General features: G+C 39.5%; 1 protein-coding gene across 1 annotated transcript in view; it reads right to left on the minus strand.

Annotated features, from left to right (window-relative positions):
• The window catches only part of KIF14 (kinesin family member 14), a 52271-nt gene extending 35115 nt beyond the window's left edge, over window positions 1-17156 (minus strand). The window contains exons 1-13 of the mRNA XM_029933137.1: window positions 17082-17156; window positions 13582-14814; window positions 11679-11933; window positions 10885-10972; window positions 7853-7951; window positions 7002-7054; window positions 6141-6171; window positions 5469-5576; window positions 4263-4379; window positions 3681-3796; window positions 2319-2491; window positions 880-1027; window positions 552-615 (exon numbers count right to left, since the gene is read on the minus strand). Coding sequence (XP_029788997.1) covers window positions 552-615; window positions 880-1027; window positions 2319-2491; window positions 3681-3796; window positions 4263-4379; window positions 5469-5576; window positions 6141-6171; window positions 7002-7054; window positions 7853-7951; window positions 10885-10972; window positions 11679-11933; window positions 13582-14699 — 2370 coding nt within the window. The 5' untranslated portion in view covers window positions 14700-14814; window positions 17082-17156. The remainder of the gene's footprint in view (window positions 1-551; window positions 616-879; window positions 1028-2318; window positions 2492-3680; window positions 3797-4262; window positions 4380-5468; window positions 5577-6140; window positions 6172-7001; window positions 7055-7852; window positions 7952-10884; window positions 10973-11678; window positions 11934-13581; window positions 14815-17081) is intronic.
• Window positions 17157-18611: the final 1455 nt, after the last annotated feature.

Raw genomic sequence — 18611 nt, forward strand, 5'->3', positions numbered from 1 at the left:
TATCTGTCAATTTTACTGACTTTCTATCTCTTGAATCCAGCTCCTCCACTAGACATTCCCCCTGCCTTCATCCAAGCCTCTACCTTTTATATATGCTTTTCATTGCATTAGATTGAACCACATGACACTCCCAGTATTCAACCACTTTTCACCCAAAAAATGGCAGTGTCATATGGTTCAACTGAGTCAAGTCAGACTGCACTTCAATCATCTATTTCCATTTTGTAAACCTCCCTTCAGATCACATGCTCTCTGAAGGCCAAAACTACATTTTATTCATCTTGGGCCACCCCCATGCCCAGTAGAGCATGAACATTTAATATTTGTTGAACCAAAGTAAATAGAATTAGATGGTTTGTTTATATTTTAACTGTCCAACACAGCTATGGGCCCTAAGTAATCAGTCTTGATCTCGACACTTCTTTATACTAGTTCTGTTTATGGTATTGCTTTGAACAGAGTCAGTATGCAATGAGTATTTGAGAAATTATATTTACATACTTACTGTCATCTTTATTTTTCAAATCAGTTTAGAGAGTTGAAATTGATACCTGTAACTCCTTTGTTTCTTGAAGTTTTCTTTTTTCGGCTTGTTCAAATTTTTCTCTCCATGCTCTTTCCAAAGACAAAGTAATAGAGTTAAGAATATCCAGACACATAATATTGAGAATCCAAAGACCATCAGTAAAGATTAGGAAGCCACTTTGGAATATTTAATAAATGACAGTCTAGGGACGGATTGCTCTGTTCATACAGAAAGTAGGGAACAGAGCTGCAGACCCTTCTCAAGCTCCTCCCTCTCCGGCCTCCCCCCACCCTCCCCGCAGCGCAACGACTCCAGGCCACACACTGACATCTGAAGTGTGGACTACATCTCACCTGTGCATCTCCGCCATGTCTCTCTCCTGCTGATGCAGTTTCATTCTTAAGGATGTTATTTCTTGTCGGCAGAGCCTGTATCGTTCGGGGTCAATATTTCGACTGTTCCTTTGAGCAGCTTTTAGCTTTTCAATTTCTGCTTTTAATTCTAAATATTTGTAAGAAGATGCATGATTAATAACATTTGATATACAATAACTACCACAGTAGGCTTAATCCTCTAATCTGATTTGAAATTTTAAATATTACTAAACAAAACAGAGTATTTACAGAAATCAATTTTACTTTACTTACATTACCTATAAATCTCCATGTAACCTGAAAAAGTGCTCCCATGTTAATGAACTTCCCCCTCACAAACAGTATGGCTATATAATGTAGTGTCCCAAGTGGGACACTTCTGAGAAAGAATGGCAGCACTATTCATCACCCTGAGACACAGACATAAACTAGGACTGTCCTGGCAAACCCTAGTCATAAAAACATGTTTGATAAAAATCAAAGATTTTTCAAGCTGGAATTCAGAATACTTATTTTTAATGAAAACAGCCCTATTTATGAAAGAGAGGGGAATCCAAAAGGGAGAAGACAGACTGTGATACAGTAAACTCATTCTTCTCTGGCGTTCTCCTCTGAAGTAGCTATTAACCCTCTGCAGCTCAAAAGGCCAGAGGACAAAGGACTATGACAAGATGGCAGTTCCACACAAGCCAAGAGAAACTGCACAAATCAAGGGTTCCTAGCAGGAACACTTGAGCTCAAGCCCATCCTTAGCAGGTGATTCCCAAGAGATAAACAAAAAGTAGTATTTAGCATAAATGAAGTTAGTCCTTTGCTAGAAACTCAAGCCTTTAGATCACTACCCTTTCTTTATTTATTTATTTTATATTTTATTTTATATATATAAAGAGTGCATGAGCAGGGAAGAGGAGCAGAGGGAGAGAGAGACAGAGACAGAGACAGAGAGACAATCCCAAGCAGGCTTCACGCTCAGCATGGAACTTGATGCAGGGTTCAAGCCCACGACCCTGGGATCATGACTTGTGCTGAAATCAAGAGTCAGACACTCAACAAACTGAGCCACCCAGGAGCCCAGGATCACTATCCTTTAGATCAATGAACCAAATAAGAGTAGAGCTGACAAACAGAATGACAATGGAGGAAAGGAACTAATAATCTATAATATTATTGTTATTCTGCTGTATGCATCTATCGCTCCATCTGTAAGATGATTTTCCTACTCGCTATTTCCCCTTTCCCATTTTCCATGCAGTGTTCCTGATAGTTTCTCCCTACTCCGTATTCTCTTTCCCATTGTCCTTCTCCTCACTTCTACCATCACTGTAGAATGATGACTAGAATGTTATAAACAAGTATTATAAACAAACTATATTAAATTATCAACAAAATAACTTTCATATTTTTAGAAAAATAGTCACCTCTAATTAACTTAGCATTCATATCTTCATTTACTTTGGCGATATTGATTATCATACGGGCTTGGCTGGCGTATCTAAGAGTGCTTAATGTTTCTTCAATGTTGCTGGCAGCGGGACTGACTGTGGCAATCATTGCAGTTTTTGAGTTTCCACCCAGACTTTCTTTTAACAGCCTTCAAGGGAAGTAAGTTATAATTAGACTTTCCTTCTACAACCTAATAGCAGTGATTATCTAGAAAGCACAAAACAAACTAATAGGGTATATAACACAGTATTATACTCTTCACTCAAACACCAACTAGAACTTTTTTTTTAATAAGCTCTATGGTCAATGTGGGACTTGAACTCATGACATTGGGATCAGGAGTCACATGCTCTACCATCTGAGCCAGCCAGGCACCCTACCATTCAGAACTTTTTTGATATTTGAGGCTACTTTTAGATCTCATGAACATTTTATTTTCTCTTACACTTTTTATATTGTTTCATGAAACAATAACCAGTACAAAGATTTTAAAATATGGTTAACCATCAAGTATTTAGTAAGATACCTCAATAAGTACTGAATATAATGAATGGACATATAACAAAAATTTTGTTTTCTACTATATGCAAAAGCCTTATTTTAGAGGGAAAAAAGATAGTATGAGACTAAAAAGTCTATCTTTATTAATGCAGAATTTTCACCATTCATTTTCAAAAGGCACACACACAAAAAATCAGATTTTCCCTTAAATGTTTTGAGGCGACAACTACATTCTAGTAAGCCAATTACAAAGACACACTGCCATCAAGTAGAACTATGGTTCTTATCAGAATAATTATATGTTAATGCTTCTCACAAGTGGATGTTAAATCTATATAGATGTAATTTAACAATAATGTATCTGATTTATGAAAACATATTCATTAATGAAAACATTTATTGAACACTTAAAATGCTAGCCTGGTGTGCCAAACAAACAAAGCAATTTCACCTTACACACATACCAACATGTTTGGTGATATCATATATGCTCACACATTAAACATTAAACACTAAAAACAGTAAGTATTATTAAAAGGTGTTTACACAGATATAGAACATACTATGTATTAAGAGTTTTACATTAATTAATCTTCACTATAACCCGAAAGGTAGGCGTTGTTATTATCCCTATTTTACAGAGGAGGAAACAGACTAGAGTCACATAGCATATAGGATGCGGAGCCTAGATTCAAATCCATGGAGTCTGGCTCCTGAATTCACACTGCTAAGCACTTCTTCTCTGTCCCAAGGCTACATGAAGTCAGTCAATTGTTCTTCTCCCCACAGCATTCACTATATTTTATACAACTCTTTGTACTTCAAAAGATACTTGCCACGTAAGAACAGATTCACGGTAAGGAATAAAACCTCTCTTCCGGTTTGCTTGTTCAGAAAGTGCAGATATAACCTTTCCCAATGTGAGCAAGGACTTGTTAATACTCACACCTTCCTGCACACAAGATAAAAACATCTAATTTAAAATAATTGCTCAGCAACAAATTTATTTCATAAAATATATTCCTTCCCTCATATAATTACTGAGTAAATATTTTCTACCATAAACCACCAACTTTTTTATAACTCAAACTTTACTAATTTTCTTTAAAAAGTAAACATAACCAAAAAGGAAAGATCTCTTCTTAAACCGCAGCAAATCTATAAACTGCACGTAAAGATTTTTTGTTTTTGTTTTTTATTGTTGTTGTTGTTGCTAAATATATTTGGTTTGCAATCTCCTAAAAATAATGCTCTGGGGAATAAGTTTTATCAAAATCAGAAAGCCTCATATTTTTTGTAAGGATTATATTCCTTTAATCTCTACATCCAAGGTGGGGATCGAACTCACAACCCTGAGATCGAGTCACATGCTCCACTGACTGAGCCAGCCAGGTGCCCCACAAAAGTCTCATAGTTACCTTCAGTCGCTCTCCACTAGTTTGAGCTGTGGAGCAGCGCTCGCTGCCCGCCAGGTCTACCAGGTTTATCCGACTCGTTATTCTGTGATCATGTTCTTCACCTTCCACAGATTCTATCTGTAGCAAAATGATATTTATGTGTCATAAGTTCTTCTATGACTTCTATCAATGTAAGTCTTGAAATGGAAAGTTATACAAGATTACAGACCACTCATTTATTTTTGAAACTATCCCTTCATGAATCTGTGATAATTTGTAATATATATATGTATATATATATTCAAGATACATGGAGCAATGCTTGAATTATGCCAAAATAAAAGAAATGACTTTAAAGAGATAAAAACTCACAACTACTCTATTAAGAAAATGACCATAAATGAAGCAAAAACTTAATGTACACAAAGGTGCCATTTAGCCCAGCATTAAAGGAACAAGGTATTTAAAAGCCACATAAATGTCCAACAGTAGAGAAAAACTTGAGAAACAGGAATAGTCAATAGAATGCGCTATAGCTAGGAAAAAGGATAAAATTCTTTGGCAAAGAATTTTAATAGCATAAAATTGTTGCAGATCTTGTAAATTTGTTTAAGTATGATTATAAAACAACTAAAATATACCAAAATATTTAGAGAGGCTTTATTTGAGTAGCAGAACCTATGGCTAAATTTTTTTAAATCTTTGACTTTCTGATAGGTTTCTCCAAATACTGTACAATTACCATATATTGATAACATATTATCATACATTGATATGATAATATTAATAACATAAATTAATAATCACATTATTGATGTTTTCATTATTTTTTTGTTTTTATTTATTTTTGACAGAGAGAGCGTGCGAGCATGAGTTAGGGAGGGGCAGAGAGAGAGGGAGACACAGAATCTGAAGCAGGCTCCAGGCTCTGGGCTGTCAGCACAGAGCCCAATGTGGGGCTTGAACTCACGAGCTGTGAGATCATCACCTGGGCTGAAGTCAATCGCTTAACCGACTGAGCCACCCAGGTGCCCCTGATGTTTCAAACAGTAAAAAAAAAAACCTGCCATATATACTAAAAGTCATTCAGTTACTGTGTATACTCAAATCCAATTATTTATTTATATTATCATACTCTTACCTTTGATTTGAAGAATAAAGTACGAAAAACATAAAACCTGACTATAGTTGCTATCATAGCTAAGAACTTATGAACAAGAAGAATACCTTGGTCTGGGTCATCACCAGGGTAAAAACTGAATGTGAGCGGGAGCTCTTATCGTTCATACCAGTAGCAGCTGTTGCTCTCTGTTTATTTCCCAATTCTAACCAACTCTTAGAGGAAAGAAGAGAGGGAGGTCAGAACTGCAAACTAAAATTTACTGGAACAAATTAAGGAACAACAAAGGTAAGTAAGCATGTTTGGCAACATATATGCTTTATAATCTGTTCTGTTCATAAAATGAAATAAATAAATGCTTAGAATTTAATCATTTGTATTCCCATTGACAATTTTATGTCCATCACAGATATCTGAATCAGGAAATCACACCTTAATTTTTTCTAAGATTTTATTATGTTTGAGTATTCTCTACATCCAACTTGGGGCTCAAATTCACAGCCCCAGGATCAAGAGTTGCATGCTCTTCCGCCTGAGCCAGCCCAGCAAATCACATTTTCCAACTGCTATTTCAATAACTCTAAGCTACTATGATGGTCATTTTTATTTTTAGTTTAGAAGAATAATTCTTTTTATTAAAGTATAACAAAATAAATCAACTCATAATGAATTAATGAGATTAACTTAGGCAAGTAGTAATTAAGGAGAAATATTCTTATGAATACTTAAGATTATGATCTTTATCTAGTGGAAAGAAGATAAAATACAATCAATCTTACCTGGATATCAGAGTAAGAACTGACAACATTCCTATTTTTAAAAAGTAAAAAGACAAATCAATTTTGCTAATAATTACATTCTTACTCTCATAATGTAATAATAGCCTCTCTATTACAATAATTACCCTTTAAAGACCACATCGAATAATTCATAGATATTATTATACTGATTGTCACAGAATCTGTCACAGAATCTTTCACTATCCCCATTCTTGAAGGGTAGAAAACAAAATGCCTTAATTTTACCAAAAAGTATGATTTTTAATTAATGATGCAGCTTACTTCTTAACATTATAATTTTCAAGCGTAAATCATGAGACCCAAACATAACACTTGATGTATATACATGGGGTGGGTATGCTGGTATGTATGGATCTTAACATAATCCCAGGTTTATTAAATGGAGCTGAATCCATCCTAATCACTTTCCCTTTCCTTTAAGAAAGCATCTGGAGTATTGAAAGATGAACTAAATGATGCTTAGTATATTTCACACTCTCAACACCAACCTTATCACCTTCTCCCCTCTTCAGCTTCAAGTAATAGATACATAAAGGAACTCAAGAGGGAAGGCTTAACTTAACGGGGGAAAGGGAGGGGTAGGGAGAAATATCAAATCTTTCACACACAACATAACTAACACTCTATGCCAGGCAATTCACAGGTGCTATGAAATACATAAACAAATACAAAAACAAACAGCTCACACTCTATTTGGAAAGAGAAAGAATGGTTAATTGAATAATATTAAGAATAGAAGACTAGTTATCCAGGGTTTCAAAGTTGGGGAGGCAAATGAGAACAACATTCACTCTATTAGTTTCTTTTCTCCTCCTGGCTCTTGCTGAGCGAAACACTTACATGGACAGAGCTTCAACATATGGTCCAGAAACAGGATGCTCCCTTACTCTCAGCTAGTAGAAGCAGACGTTAGCATTATTAAGGGCATGACAAATATTTCATATAAAATGTAATTTTAAATGATCTTTGTTTCTATATTGAGTGTAAGGCAAAGAGCTTTGCCTTTACCTGACCCAGAGATAAATATAAAGGTTCGCACAAACACAAGTCTGTAAGGCATTAAGACACCACTTCAATCTCCAAACTGTTTTATAATCGCACAATATGCCACTGTTCACTGCAGCATCACATATCTTAGAAGTTCTTTATTCTTAAGACCTGCAATAGCTATTATTTCTACACTTTTAAAGATCTCTCTAAAATAAGTTCAATAAATTTCAGTTAAAATCATTTTCACTTTTACATTATACATTTTAGTATACGTGCTGCTGAAGCGAGCTTTGTAACCAGAACTGTTATCAATTTCCTAACTAATCTGATAAAATGCATATTCTATGATAACAACACAATTTTTAAACTTCTGCTTTTTGGCTTTATAGACTTTTAAGGATCTGGCATTTGATTTAAGTGGTCCAAGTAAATTCTGGAATAAACATTTTATATTTAATTTTTATATAACATTTGCTTTAAAAGAGGCTAAATTTGATACCTAATTTAATTTCCACTAACAATAACATTCAGCTTATTTACTATTTATTTACTTATTTAGGCTGTAGATTCCAAGCATTGGCTATCATTTAACAGCAATTTTAGTAAAAATGTAAGCCCTCTAGATCATCTTGAGAACCAATATAACCACTTGCATTTACAAAAACAAATTAAAAACAAATCATAAATTGTTTTAATCTTACTGGTTGCTTTCTCTGCCCGTTTTCACCTTTACAAACCAGAAGGTCATGAATTTTTTCATTATATACTTCAAAAAAGCTCATTTCAAGGTGGTAGCTGACCTAGTAGGAAGAATAGAAACACAGCATGCAACTTATTTTAAAAATCCTTGAGGGTTTTTTGTAAATCACATATCTGATAAGGTTCTAGTATCCTGAATATATAACGAACTCTTACAACTCAACAGCAAAGAGACAAACAACAGAATTTAAAAAATAGGCAAAGGACTTGAATAGACATTTCTCCAAAGATAAGTTCCATTTACTAAGATCTCTCAAACATTTAACCCTACAGTCACTAACTTAATCTAGCTCCTTGTCATGTCTTCCTTACACAGTTTACAAGTCCCTCAGCTGATCTTTTTTTTTTAATATAGTTTATTGTCTTTTTTTTTTTTACATTTATTTATTTTTGAAAGACAGAGAGAAACAGAGTGTGAACAGGGAAGGAGTAGAGAGAGAAAGAGACACAGAATCTGAAGCAGGCTCCAGGCTCTGAGCTAATGGGCTGCGCAGAGCCTGATGTGGGGCTTGAACCCACAAACCGTGAGATCATGACCTGAGCCGAAGCCAGACGCTTAACCAGCTGAACCACCCAGGCGCCCCTATATAGTTTATTGTCAAGTTGGTTCCCACATAATACACAGTGTTCATCCCAACGAGTACCCTCCTCCATGCCCATCACCCCTTTTCCCCTCTCCCCCACTCCCATCAACCCTCAGTCTGTTCTCAGTATTTAAGAGTCTCTAATGGTTTGCCTCCCTCCCTCTCCTTAACTGTTTTTTCCCCCTTCCTCTCCCCCATGGTCCTCTGTTAAGTTTCTCCTATTCCATATATGAGTGAAAACATATGGTATGTCCTTCTCTGTCTGACTTATTTCACTTAGCATGACACCCTCGAGTTCCATCCACATTGCTACAAATGCCCAGATTTCATTTTTCTCATTGCCATGTAGTATTCCATTGTATAGATAAACCATATCTTCTTGATCCATTCATCAGGTGATGGACATTTAGGCCATGAATTGGCTATTGCTAAAAGTGCTGCTAAGAACATTGGGGTACCTGTGCCCCTATGCATCAGCACTTCTGTATCCCTTGGGTAAATCCCTAGCAGTGCTATTGCTGGGTCATAAGGGAGTTCTATGGATAGTTTTTTGAGGAACCTCCACACTGTTTTCCAGAGCGGCTGCACCAGTTTACATTCCCACCAACAGTGTAGGAGGGTGCCTGTCTCTCCACATCCTTGCCATCGGCTGATCTCTTTGCATCCAGTTCTACTTCCCTTCAATCCATTCTCCACTGCAGCCAGAGCTGTCTTCTTGGTTTGTTTTTTTTTTTTAAGAGCAAAGATGGTCCTATGACTTCCCTGCTGACCTTCCATAGCCTTTTAGATTTCTGGAAGCATGGCTCATAAAGTCCTTCACAAGCTGAGTTCTGTCTGCCTCTTTAGTTTCATCTCTTGTCACCTTCCACCCTCAAATTCCATGCTTAAAGCAAAGTAAACAATTTATAGATTCCCTAAGTCTCTCTACTTTCTTCTTTTTTTAATGCTTATTTAATTTTTTCAGAGAGTACAAGCAGGGGTGGGGCAGAGAGACAGAGAGGGAGACAGAGGATCTAAAACAGGCTCTGTGCTGACATCAGGTTGCCCAATGTGGGGCTCTAACTCCCAAACCATGAAATTATGACCCAAGTCAAAGTTGGACACTCAACCAACTGAGCCACCCAGGCACCCCCCTACTTTCTCGCCTTAAAATCTTTGCACACACTGTTCCTGCTGCCCAGAATGTCCTGCTCCCTCTTCACCAAGCTAATAACTGCTATGTTTCCTTCAAAAATAAGCTCAGTTGTTCCCTCATCTAAAAAAACCTATCTCCCTCCTATCTTATATATTCTCACAGTACCCTGTTCTTACTCTATTATATTTAACTTTAAATTGATTGCACTTGGCCATTTGCTGGTTCATTTCTCCATCACATGCTCCTAACTACAGGGACTGGGTCTTCTAACTCCATACTCCCAAACCTACCACAATATTTCTGTAATTTCCCTTATCATAAGAATCATGAGGGGAAGGGGCACCTGGATGGCTCAGTTGGTTAGGCATCTGACTTCAGCTCAGGTCATGATCTCACAGTTCATGAGTTTGAGCCCTGTATCACGCTCTGTGCTGACTCAGAGCCTGGAGCCTGCTTCAGATTCTGTTTCCCTCTCTCTGCCCCTCCCCCGCTCACTCACACTTGCTCACTCTCTCCCTCTCTCTCAAAAATAAATAAAAACATTTTAAAAAGAATCACTAGGGGAAAATTATAAAAATTAAAAACTCCCAGCTGTAGCCCAGATCAACCAAATCAGAATCTCCAAAAGAGATTTTTAGCAAGTGTACACACACACACACACACACACACTCAAACACACAAATGAAAAACTGCCCCTGACACATTCCTGGTAATAATTTGGGAGAAGGTGATCTAATAGACTGCTTGGCAAACAGCAGATGCCTAGTGAATACTTGCTGAATGTACGAATGTGAGAGAAAAGGGAAGCCAGTACTGTCTTTGCAGGTGTAGTAGAGTGGGAAGACCATAAATGTTGAGGCTGAATCTGGGTTCAAACTCCAGCTTCACTACTTCATGTTGTTCTGAAGTTTATGCCTGTTGCCCTTAGTTATTATGTCTGGTATCCACCTGACTACAGAGAAACATATAATGGTATTTAACTGCCACACTGTAAGTCACTACGCACGCATGAAAGTAATACAGGAGAAACAGCTAGAGAAGACAGAGGAGATGAGCCTTCCCTCACCGCCCGTCAAGAGGAATTTATTCTGAAATTTCGAATCTCCAACCTTTCCTCCACACCACTGTTCCAAAAAAGAAAGATCTAGAAATTAGAATTACATCTTCCATTATTTTCTTAGTGGCAATGACTCTGATTTTGGTTTGATTGGACTGTTTTTTAGTTTGACATGAAGGCTTACAGATGAGAACATACCTCTTGGGTTTGTTTTTTGGCTACTTGAGCAAAAAGATCTTCACAAAACCTTGGAATTATTCCTGGCTCCTCACTAAGTCCCATCATCCTGAAAAATACATAATGAACGGGGTGGGAGGGAGTTGGATATTATTAGCATTTTTTAAATTCTTTTTGGGGAAATGGGTTTGGGAATGAATCAGAAGCAAGCTAATTAAACCTCATTAATATCTAGTAATGTAGTCTCTGAAGCCAAATCTTCCTGAGTTCAAATCTTGATCACACCACTTATTAACTCTGTGACCTTACACAAGATACTTTACCCTAGTAAACCTCAATTTCCCTTCTTTAAAATGGGAAAAAATAGGAACTATCTAATTGAGAGGGTTGTTGTGAGAAAGTATAAACAGAGCTTTTATTATAGCTCCTGGAATATAGTTAGGAACTCAGTAAACATTAGCTACTGCTAAAATTCCGAGTCTCCTTCGAGGACAGATATACTATTCCATTTATCAGGTGACTTACTTTTAATTCTCACGAGAATACTTACAAAATAACTTCTCTCAGGGCTTTGGCTGACACAAGAAATATAATGTACAGTCAAATGGGCCATCAACACTTAACAAGGCAAACAGTATCTTGTGCATAAGCTGAAGTTAAGTAACTTGCCCCAGTCTGCAGAACCAGTATATAAAATGGATGAGACGTGAGCCTACTTCTGTGTGGTTTTAAAACTACACTGTTTCTATCAAACCAAGCTGCTTCTCACCCAAGGCTGAAACGTTTCTCAATAATTGTACTGGAATAAAACATACGTATAAGACTTTCCAGAGCCAGTCTGACCATAAGCAAAGAGACAGGTGTTGTAGCCTTCGAAGGCTCGGTCCAGGAGCGGTGCTGCCAGGGTCTCATAAACAGTCGTCTGGCTGGCGTACTTTGGATGGGATTCGTCAAAAGACCAGAATGCGACATCATAAATAAAATTATAAACTTGTTTCATGTCAGGATGTTCCACTGCTATTTCTTCCCCATTCAGGAAGACCACTTGGGATGCCTTTTCAACTTTCTCTCTTTAAAAAGAGGCACAAAAAAAATATTGTTACTGTAATTATTTTGAGCATTTTTCCCATAGAATATAATAAGAACCTCAAAACCAATTAAATAGGACATTCCTTAGGGCAAGATGATTCTTTAGTTTTCTGTGGCCAGTGTAAACCAGCTAACATAATTCTAGCGGGTTTCCAAAACATATGTCCTGTACCTCCAGCTCCCACCACGTAAGGGACGAATGGAGTTCCAGATCTGCTGTCTGAGAAATTACCCTTCATTTACAGGATTTTCCGCCTTTTTCCTTTTTCTCTTGGGCTCTCCCATCTCCCATCCCACCTACTATACCTATACTCTTCGGTGCAAATCTGGAAACCTTTTAACGTAAATAAATTTTGTAGGTGCAGATCTATACAAAGCTGACCTATAATTGCAACAAACTCAGGCAAGTATAATTTCAATCATAATCTCTTTTGGTGAGTAGCAACTGTTACTGCTAATACAAAGGTCTCTCCTCTGTTAGATTCTCTCTCTAAATACGGATCTTCATGTCCATCCTTCTTCCATTCCAGACTCACACAGAAATCTTTCACGTACTCCACTTCTGCAGAAAAACGTTATCAGTCCTTGTCTGGCCCCAGATATCCTTTTTTGTCCCAACTCTGCTTTGATCAGAATTCATCCTGGAAACCACCTGCCTCATCCATTTGATAAATGTCCCTGCACCTGGGCTGTAAACACAGTTCACAGGGCTTGTGCGATGAGTCTGGAATCGGCACTCGGTCCCTTACTAAGTTCTCTACAGGGTAGTTCTCCATCGTGGGGTTTGTGCCTCCTGGCTGTGTTCCTTCTGTCGCCTCTCCTCCTATCAAGATTCTAGAGGCCTTTTAGGTTTCCCCAGCCTCACCCTCAGTTCTCTCACTTATCAGGAACCCCACATTTTCACTAACAGGCTTTAAAGCACCATGTAACTTGCCGCAAACTACTGACCCTTTAGGTTCAAACCGGAGGCTCCTTCCCATTGCAGTGGCCACCATATCCTCTCATGGCTTGCTTAGATATACAAGTCAAAAACTGCTAACTGAGGCTTTTCACGGTCACCCCATTAAACATTCAAAAATAATCAGATGACACATTCATGTCCATGTTTTTCAACCCTACCTGTAATCTGTGACCATATCATTCACAAATCACTTTGGAGCGAGAATTTTTTGTTGTTGTTGTCAAAATCAAATCTAATAAATCACTGCATTTATAACTACTATAGATCAAGATGATGATGGGGATGATTCTACACTGGAGTTTTGGAACTACCTCTAAGGGAATAAGTGAGCTAACAAGCACTCTTTTTAAGAGAAACAGAAGAGCCCACCATACCTTGCAGATTTGAAAGCAGACCGTATTAGAGACTTAGGTCATTCCGGCTTTTTAAAAGCAGTATAGCAAAAGAAATTTACATTTACAAAATCCAGTGACTTCACTGTTTTAATTTTACAGCCAATCATCAAAAATCATCAGGATACTACAACTAAACCTAAAAGTTCTCTCTATGTAGAAATGCTGCCGACACGTTTGAAGATACATAAATACACGCACTTTCCAAAACCAGAGAGGAATTAGACACAGTACGTGTCACTAGCTCGGCCTCAGACGTTGAAAGGTGTAACATACCTCTTGCTGAAAGGCCTCACCCGTACTGCCACTGTGACTTGACTGTTCTCCACCTTTAAGGGGTCTGTTTCTGCAGAGAGGTTCCGACCTGCGGTGTCCTCTTCAGGAAGGAGCGTGTTTTCTCGTGACCTGGCCCTTTTATTTGCAGGAAGAGAACTTTCTCGCTTTGGTGTAGCCTGCAGGCTAGGCATCCTCTTTCTCAGTAGTGATGACGCAGCCGGGCTTGGCAGCTGTGGCGCGCCACACTTCGGTGTCAGTCGGTGTCCTGCCATATATTTTGTAGGTGTTCTCGTTTTTTCTAAGCTTTCAAATTTATTTGAAGATTTTGCAGTGTCCTTCCCAATACTCCTGTGAGGTAAGCTCCCGGGCACTTTGATGCTCACCTTGCTCTGAAGAGGTCTGGTTGCCAAGTGTCCCGACGGAACTACTTCAGTCTGTCCCTGGGAACCAGTGGGTGCTCTATTACTTAAGGACTTAGGTGCAACCTTTTCATTTGCCCCAGCGAGGGCCAAACATGTTTCTTTGTGTTTTTCATCTACCGCCATCTCAATGTCTTTTGGGTCCTCCGCTAAAGGTACAACCGATGCAACACAAGAGGTTTCATCTTTATTTACACTCGTTACGTTTGCACTATCTTCCAGCGAAGCATGATCGGTTTCTGCCGCACTTCCCACCTTCTGTGTTGTTTTCCACTTTTCCCCACAATCTGTTTGAGCTGTTGTGCGCTTTTGCACGGAGTCTGCTTTAGCACGCCGCTGCAACGTAAGACGTGTTTCTGCAGTGTTTTCAGCCGAGTCTCCCCACTCGCTGCCAAGCAAAGATGATTCTTTGTTCCTCGTGACTCTTCTCTGAAGGGCCAACCTTCCTACAGGGTTAGGGGTCAGGGGCACATCTCCTGTTTTTTTACAGGCAGAAATAACATAAGTACTGTTTATGTCTCTGATTTTCCTTGCTGATGTCAATAATGGATCATCGTTTTCACATTCTGTCCTATCCGATGTCAAATGCAACTTCAGTCTGCTACTCTGGGTGAGGACATTCAGCGAGGAAGTCTTTGGGGAAGAAAGTACACCAAGGAGTCCGCTGTTGTTTCTATTACGTGCGGTATACACGGACATTGTGGCAGCGAGTCGTTTTAAAAAAGAAAGTCGGTGAAGAACCTAAGCTCTTTTTTTAGGCATTCGTCTGACTTCCAGCCATATTTCATGTATCAGTTTCCAAAATTATGTTACACTGTAAAAAAAATTAGATTACACAGACTTTAAACAGACTTGAAAAAATATGAGAAACTTAGGGGCGCCTGGATGGTTCAGTCAGTTAAGCGTCTGACTTCGGCTCAGGTCATGATCTCCTGGTTTGTGGGTCCGAGCCCCGTGTCGGGTTCTTGCTGACAGCTCAGAGCCTGGATCTTGCTTCAGATTCCATGCCTCCCCACCCCCACCCCCACCACCCCTGCCCTGTTCACGTTCTGTCTCTCAAAAATAAACATTAAAAAAAATTTTTTTTAAATATGAGAAACTTTCATCGTGAAAGTAACTTCCCAGAGGAATACATTAGAATAAACCACAATCCCCTCCTCCACAATCCCCTCCCAAGCAGCTTCAAGGAGCTTACAATCACGATGCAACAAATATTTACTGAGTGCCCGTTATGTGCCAGGCCCTCTGACAGATACAATGGATTTCAAAAATAAGACCCAGTTCCCATTTCCTTAGTCTAGAAAGAATACACAGATAACCCTATATCAGGCCAAAGGTGCCAAGTGACGTAAAAGATGTAAAAAGTGCATGTCCAAGAAGATATATGAATGCTCAACATCACTCATCATTAGCGAAATGTGAATCAAAACTGCAATGAGATAACCATATCACACCCATTAGGATGGCGACTAACACAAAAACAGGTGTTGGCGAGCACTGGAGAAATTGGTACGCTGGTACACTACAGGCAGAAATGTAAATTGGCACAGCCAATGTGGAAAACAGAATGGAATGTCCTCAAAAAATTGAAAACAGAATTACCAAATGATCCAGAAACTCTACTTCTGGGTATATAACCAAAAGAACTGAAAGCAGGGTCTTGAAGAGACATTTGCACACCCATGTTCACAGCACCTTATTCACCATGACTAACACATGGAAGCAACCCCAGTGTCCATGGACTGGCAAATGGCTTTCCCAAAATGTGGCCTATACATACAATGAAACATCACTGAGCTTTAAAAAGAAATTCTGCCATCTATTACAACCCGAGTGAACCTTGAAGACATAATGCTAAGATAAGCTGGTCACAAAAAGGCAAATACTGTATAACTGCACCTCTACAAGGTACTTAGGGTGGTTAAAATCATAAAGACAGCGAGTATAACGGTGCTTGCCAGGGGCAGAGGAGAAGGGTGGGGGGGTACTATTTAATAGATACAGGGCTTCAGATTTACAAGATGACAAAGGATTATGGGAATGGATGGTGGTGATGACTGCATGACAATGTGAATGTATTTAAGGATATACCCGTTAGAACATACACATAAAAGTAGATACGATGATAAATGTGTATTTTAAAACAAGCAGCAGCAGCAGGAGAAAGAGGAGGAGGAGAAGAGGAGGAGGAAGGGGGGTGAGGGAGAGCCCATCAGCAAAGATTTTTATTTAAGTACTCTCCGTTTGCAGATTAGGAGAGGGACTAACAGAAACCCTGGCACTTAATGTGCAGCCTGGAGTAAAGCATTTTGATACTACCTGATGCATGTATGTTAAATACAGGACTACGTCATGGAGATCAGTTTGAGAGGTGTCACAAAACAGAGGATTCCCAAATAAGTAGTGCTGACAATAAATATGATAAGTCCTGTAAATTAACTACTTGTGTTGGGAAAAATTATGCAAGATTAGGTAAGTGGCAAGCTTGCCTTCTAGCAATTAGACAACAAAGTAGACAGGTGTGTATGTAAATATGTGAACAATATCTCTCCGGTTTAAGGTTTAAAAGAACAAGAACAGCTGAACAAAAAAAACAAGAACAAGGGAAAGCTAAAACGCCTGGCTTCTACTCGACTCTACACCAAACTGGTTATATTGATGTCAACAAGTCTTTACATTTCCATGCCGGGTTCTAACTTGTAAAATGACACTTGCTCAAACTATTCCGTAGATAATGCTCTTGCGGCATAAAATAATGGAAGCTAATCTTTAAGTATTTTAAAGCTCTAAATAAGTAACAGTCACCAGCACTCCCAAAAAAATCGTCAGCACCTCCTTCAACCTTTTAACTAAAAGGTGTAGTATGTTCCTAATAGCGAAAGAAATGTAAAGGCAAGAAAAGATTCCGGAAATCCTACGGCAGCTAAAAACTATTTGCTACTTACGCTAATAGACAAGGCTTTGTGTTTGTTTGGGAGCGGACTGAAGAGAGGGGGGAAAAAGGTCACAACCCAACCCAAAAAAGATCCCCGTGGATGGGTTCTCAGCTCGTCACTCCGAGGGCTGGGACAGCGAGCGTACCTCTTGATGTCAATCGACTGAGCGAGACTTCGGTGGGTGAGGCTGTGGCCGAGAGGCCCCGAAGTCCGGCTGCGCTGTCCCCGCTGAGGCGCCACCCGTGCGCGTCCCTCGGGGGCCCCTTCGCCGCCGACCCGGATTCCGGGGCCGCTGAGGGACCTGAACTAGGGCCTCCGCCCGCACCTCAGCGGTCGCCGGTAGAGAAGACGCCCCCTCGCCCCCACCACACCGGTACTTCACCCCTCCGCAGGGTTCCCCACTCTCCGAGGTTCCCCCCAGGAAGTCCGCACTCCACTCACAGCGCCCACGACCGGCTCCCTCGGTGGCTGCGATTTGAATGGGCGCCCTGCATTTTGATTGGCTGCTGGACTTGGCGTCGGGCACCGCGCCCTCGCTTCCTCCCACCTCCCGGAAGCGCGGTAGTTAAGTCTTCGGGAGTCTAAACACAAGACCAACCGCCCTCATCTCCTAGGCAACGGGGCCCGCCCCTCCCCAGGCTCCGCTAAAACCTTGAGCGTGGGCCCCTTTAAATCCGACTGGAGGGAGGAGCTGGATTCTGAGTGGCAGGCACCTGGCCGCCCGCTAAGATGGCTTAAAAAAAAATTTTTTTTTAATGTTTATTTTATTTTTGAGAGAGAAAGAGAAACCGAGAGACAGAGGGTAAGTAGGAGAGGCAGAGATGGAGACACAGAATATGAAGCATGCTCAAGGCTCTGAGCTGTCAACACAGAGCCCTCTGCAGGGCTTGGACCTACAGTTAGGAGATCATGACCTGAGCTGAAGTCAGATGCTTAACCAACTGAGCCACCCAGGTGCCCATGACAAAAGTGATAGTGACACTTCTGTAAATCCACAATATAAAAAAGTCTGTCCACCTTAAAATGAAGTTGTAAAAATGGCTATTTGTCCTCGAGCTGAGCATAATAATTAACGCCCTTCTAGTGCTGTTTTTCCTACGCAAAGCGTCTAAGTAGAAAGTATACTAAATGTCTTACACAGGATTTTTTCTTTTACTCCTGAATATTTTATTCAATAACTATGAATATCATCCTCAGTTTCCAGATGAAGTTTACAGTTAAACTTTTCTTTTTGTTTAATTTAAAAAATTTTTTAAACAAAAGTATTTTTTAAAAGGTAAAAAGTGTAGGAAATAGAAATGCATTTAGTGGAATACAAAGGGAAATCAGAAGTGGCTCCAACTATGTAGAAAAAATGAACGGATAATAAAGTACTCATTCTAGGAACGCCTGGGTGGCTCAGTCGGATAAGCATCCGACTTCAGCTCAGGTCATGATCTCGTGCTTTATGGGTTCGAGCCCTGCGTCAGGCTCTGCGCTGACAGCTCAGAGCCTGGAGCCTGCTTCGGATTCTGTGCCTGCCTCGCTCTCTGCCTCTCCCCCACTCGCGCTGTCTATCTGTCTTTCTCTCTCTCAAAAATAAATAAACATTAAAAAATTTTTAAATAATAAAGTACTTATTCTAAAACTAACTCTAAAAATCATTCTAGGGGCACCTGGGTGCCTCAGTCTGTTG

Source organism: Suricata suricatta, chromosome 3, assembly GCF_006229205.1.
Source record: "Suricata suricatta isolate VVHF042 chromosome 3, meerkat_22Aug2017_6uvM2_HiC, whole genome shotgun sequence".
Taxonomy (NCBI): Eukaryota; Metazoa; Chordata; class Mammalia; order Carnivora; family Herpestidae; genus Suricata; species Suricata suricatta.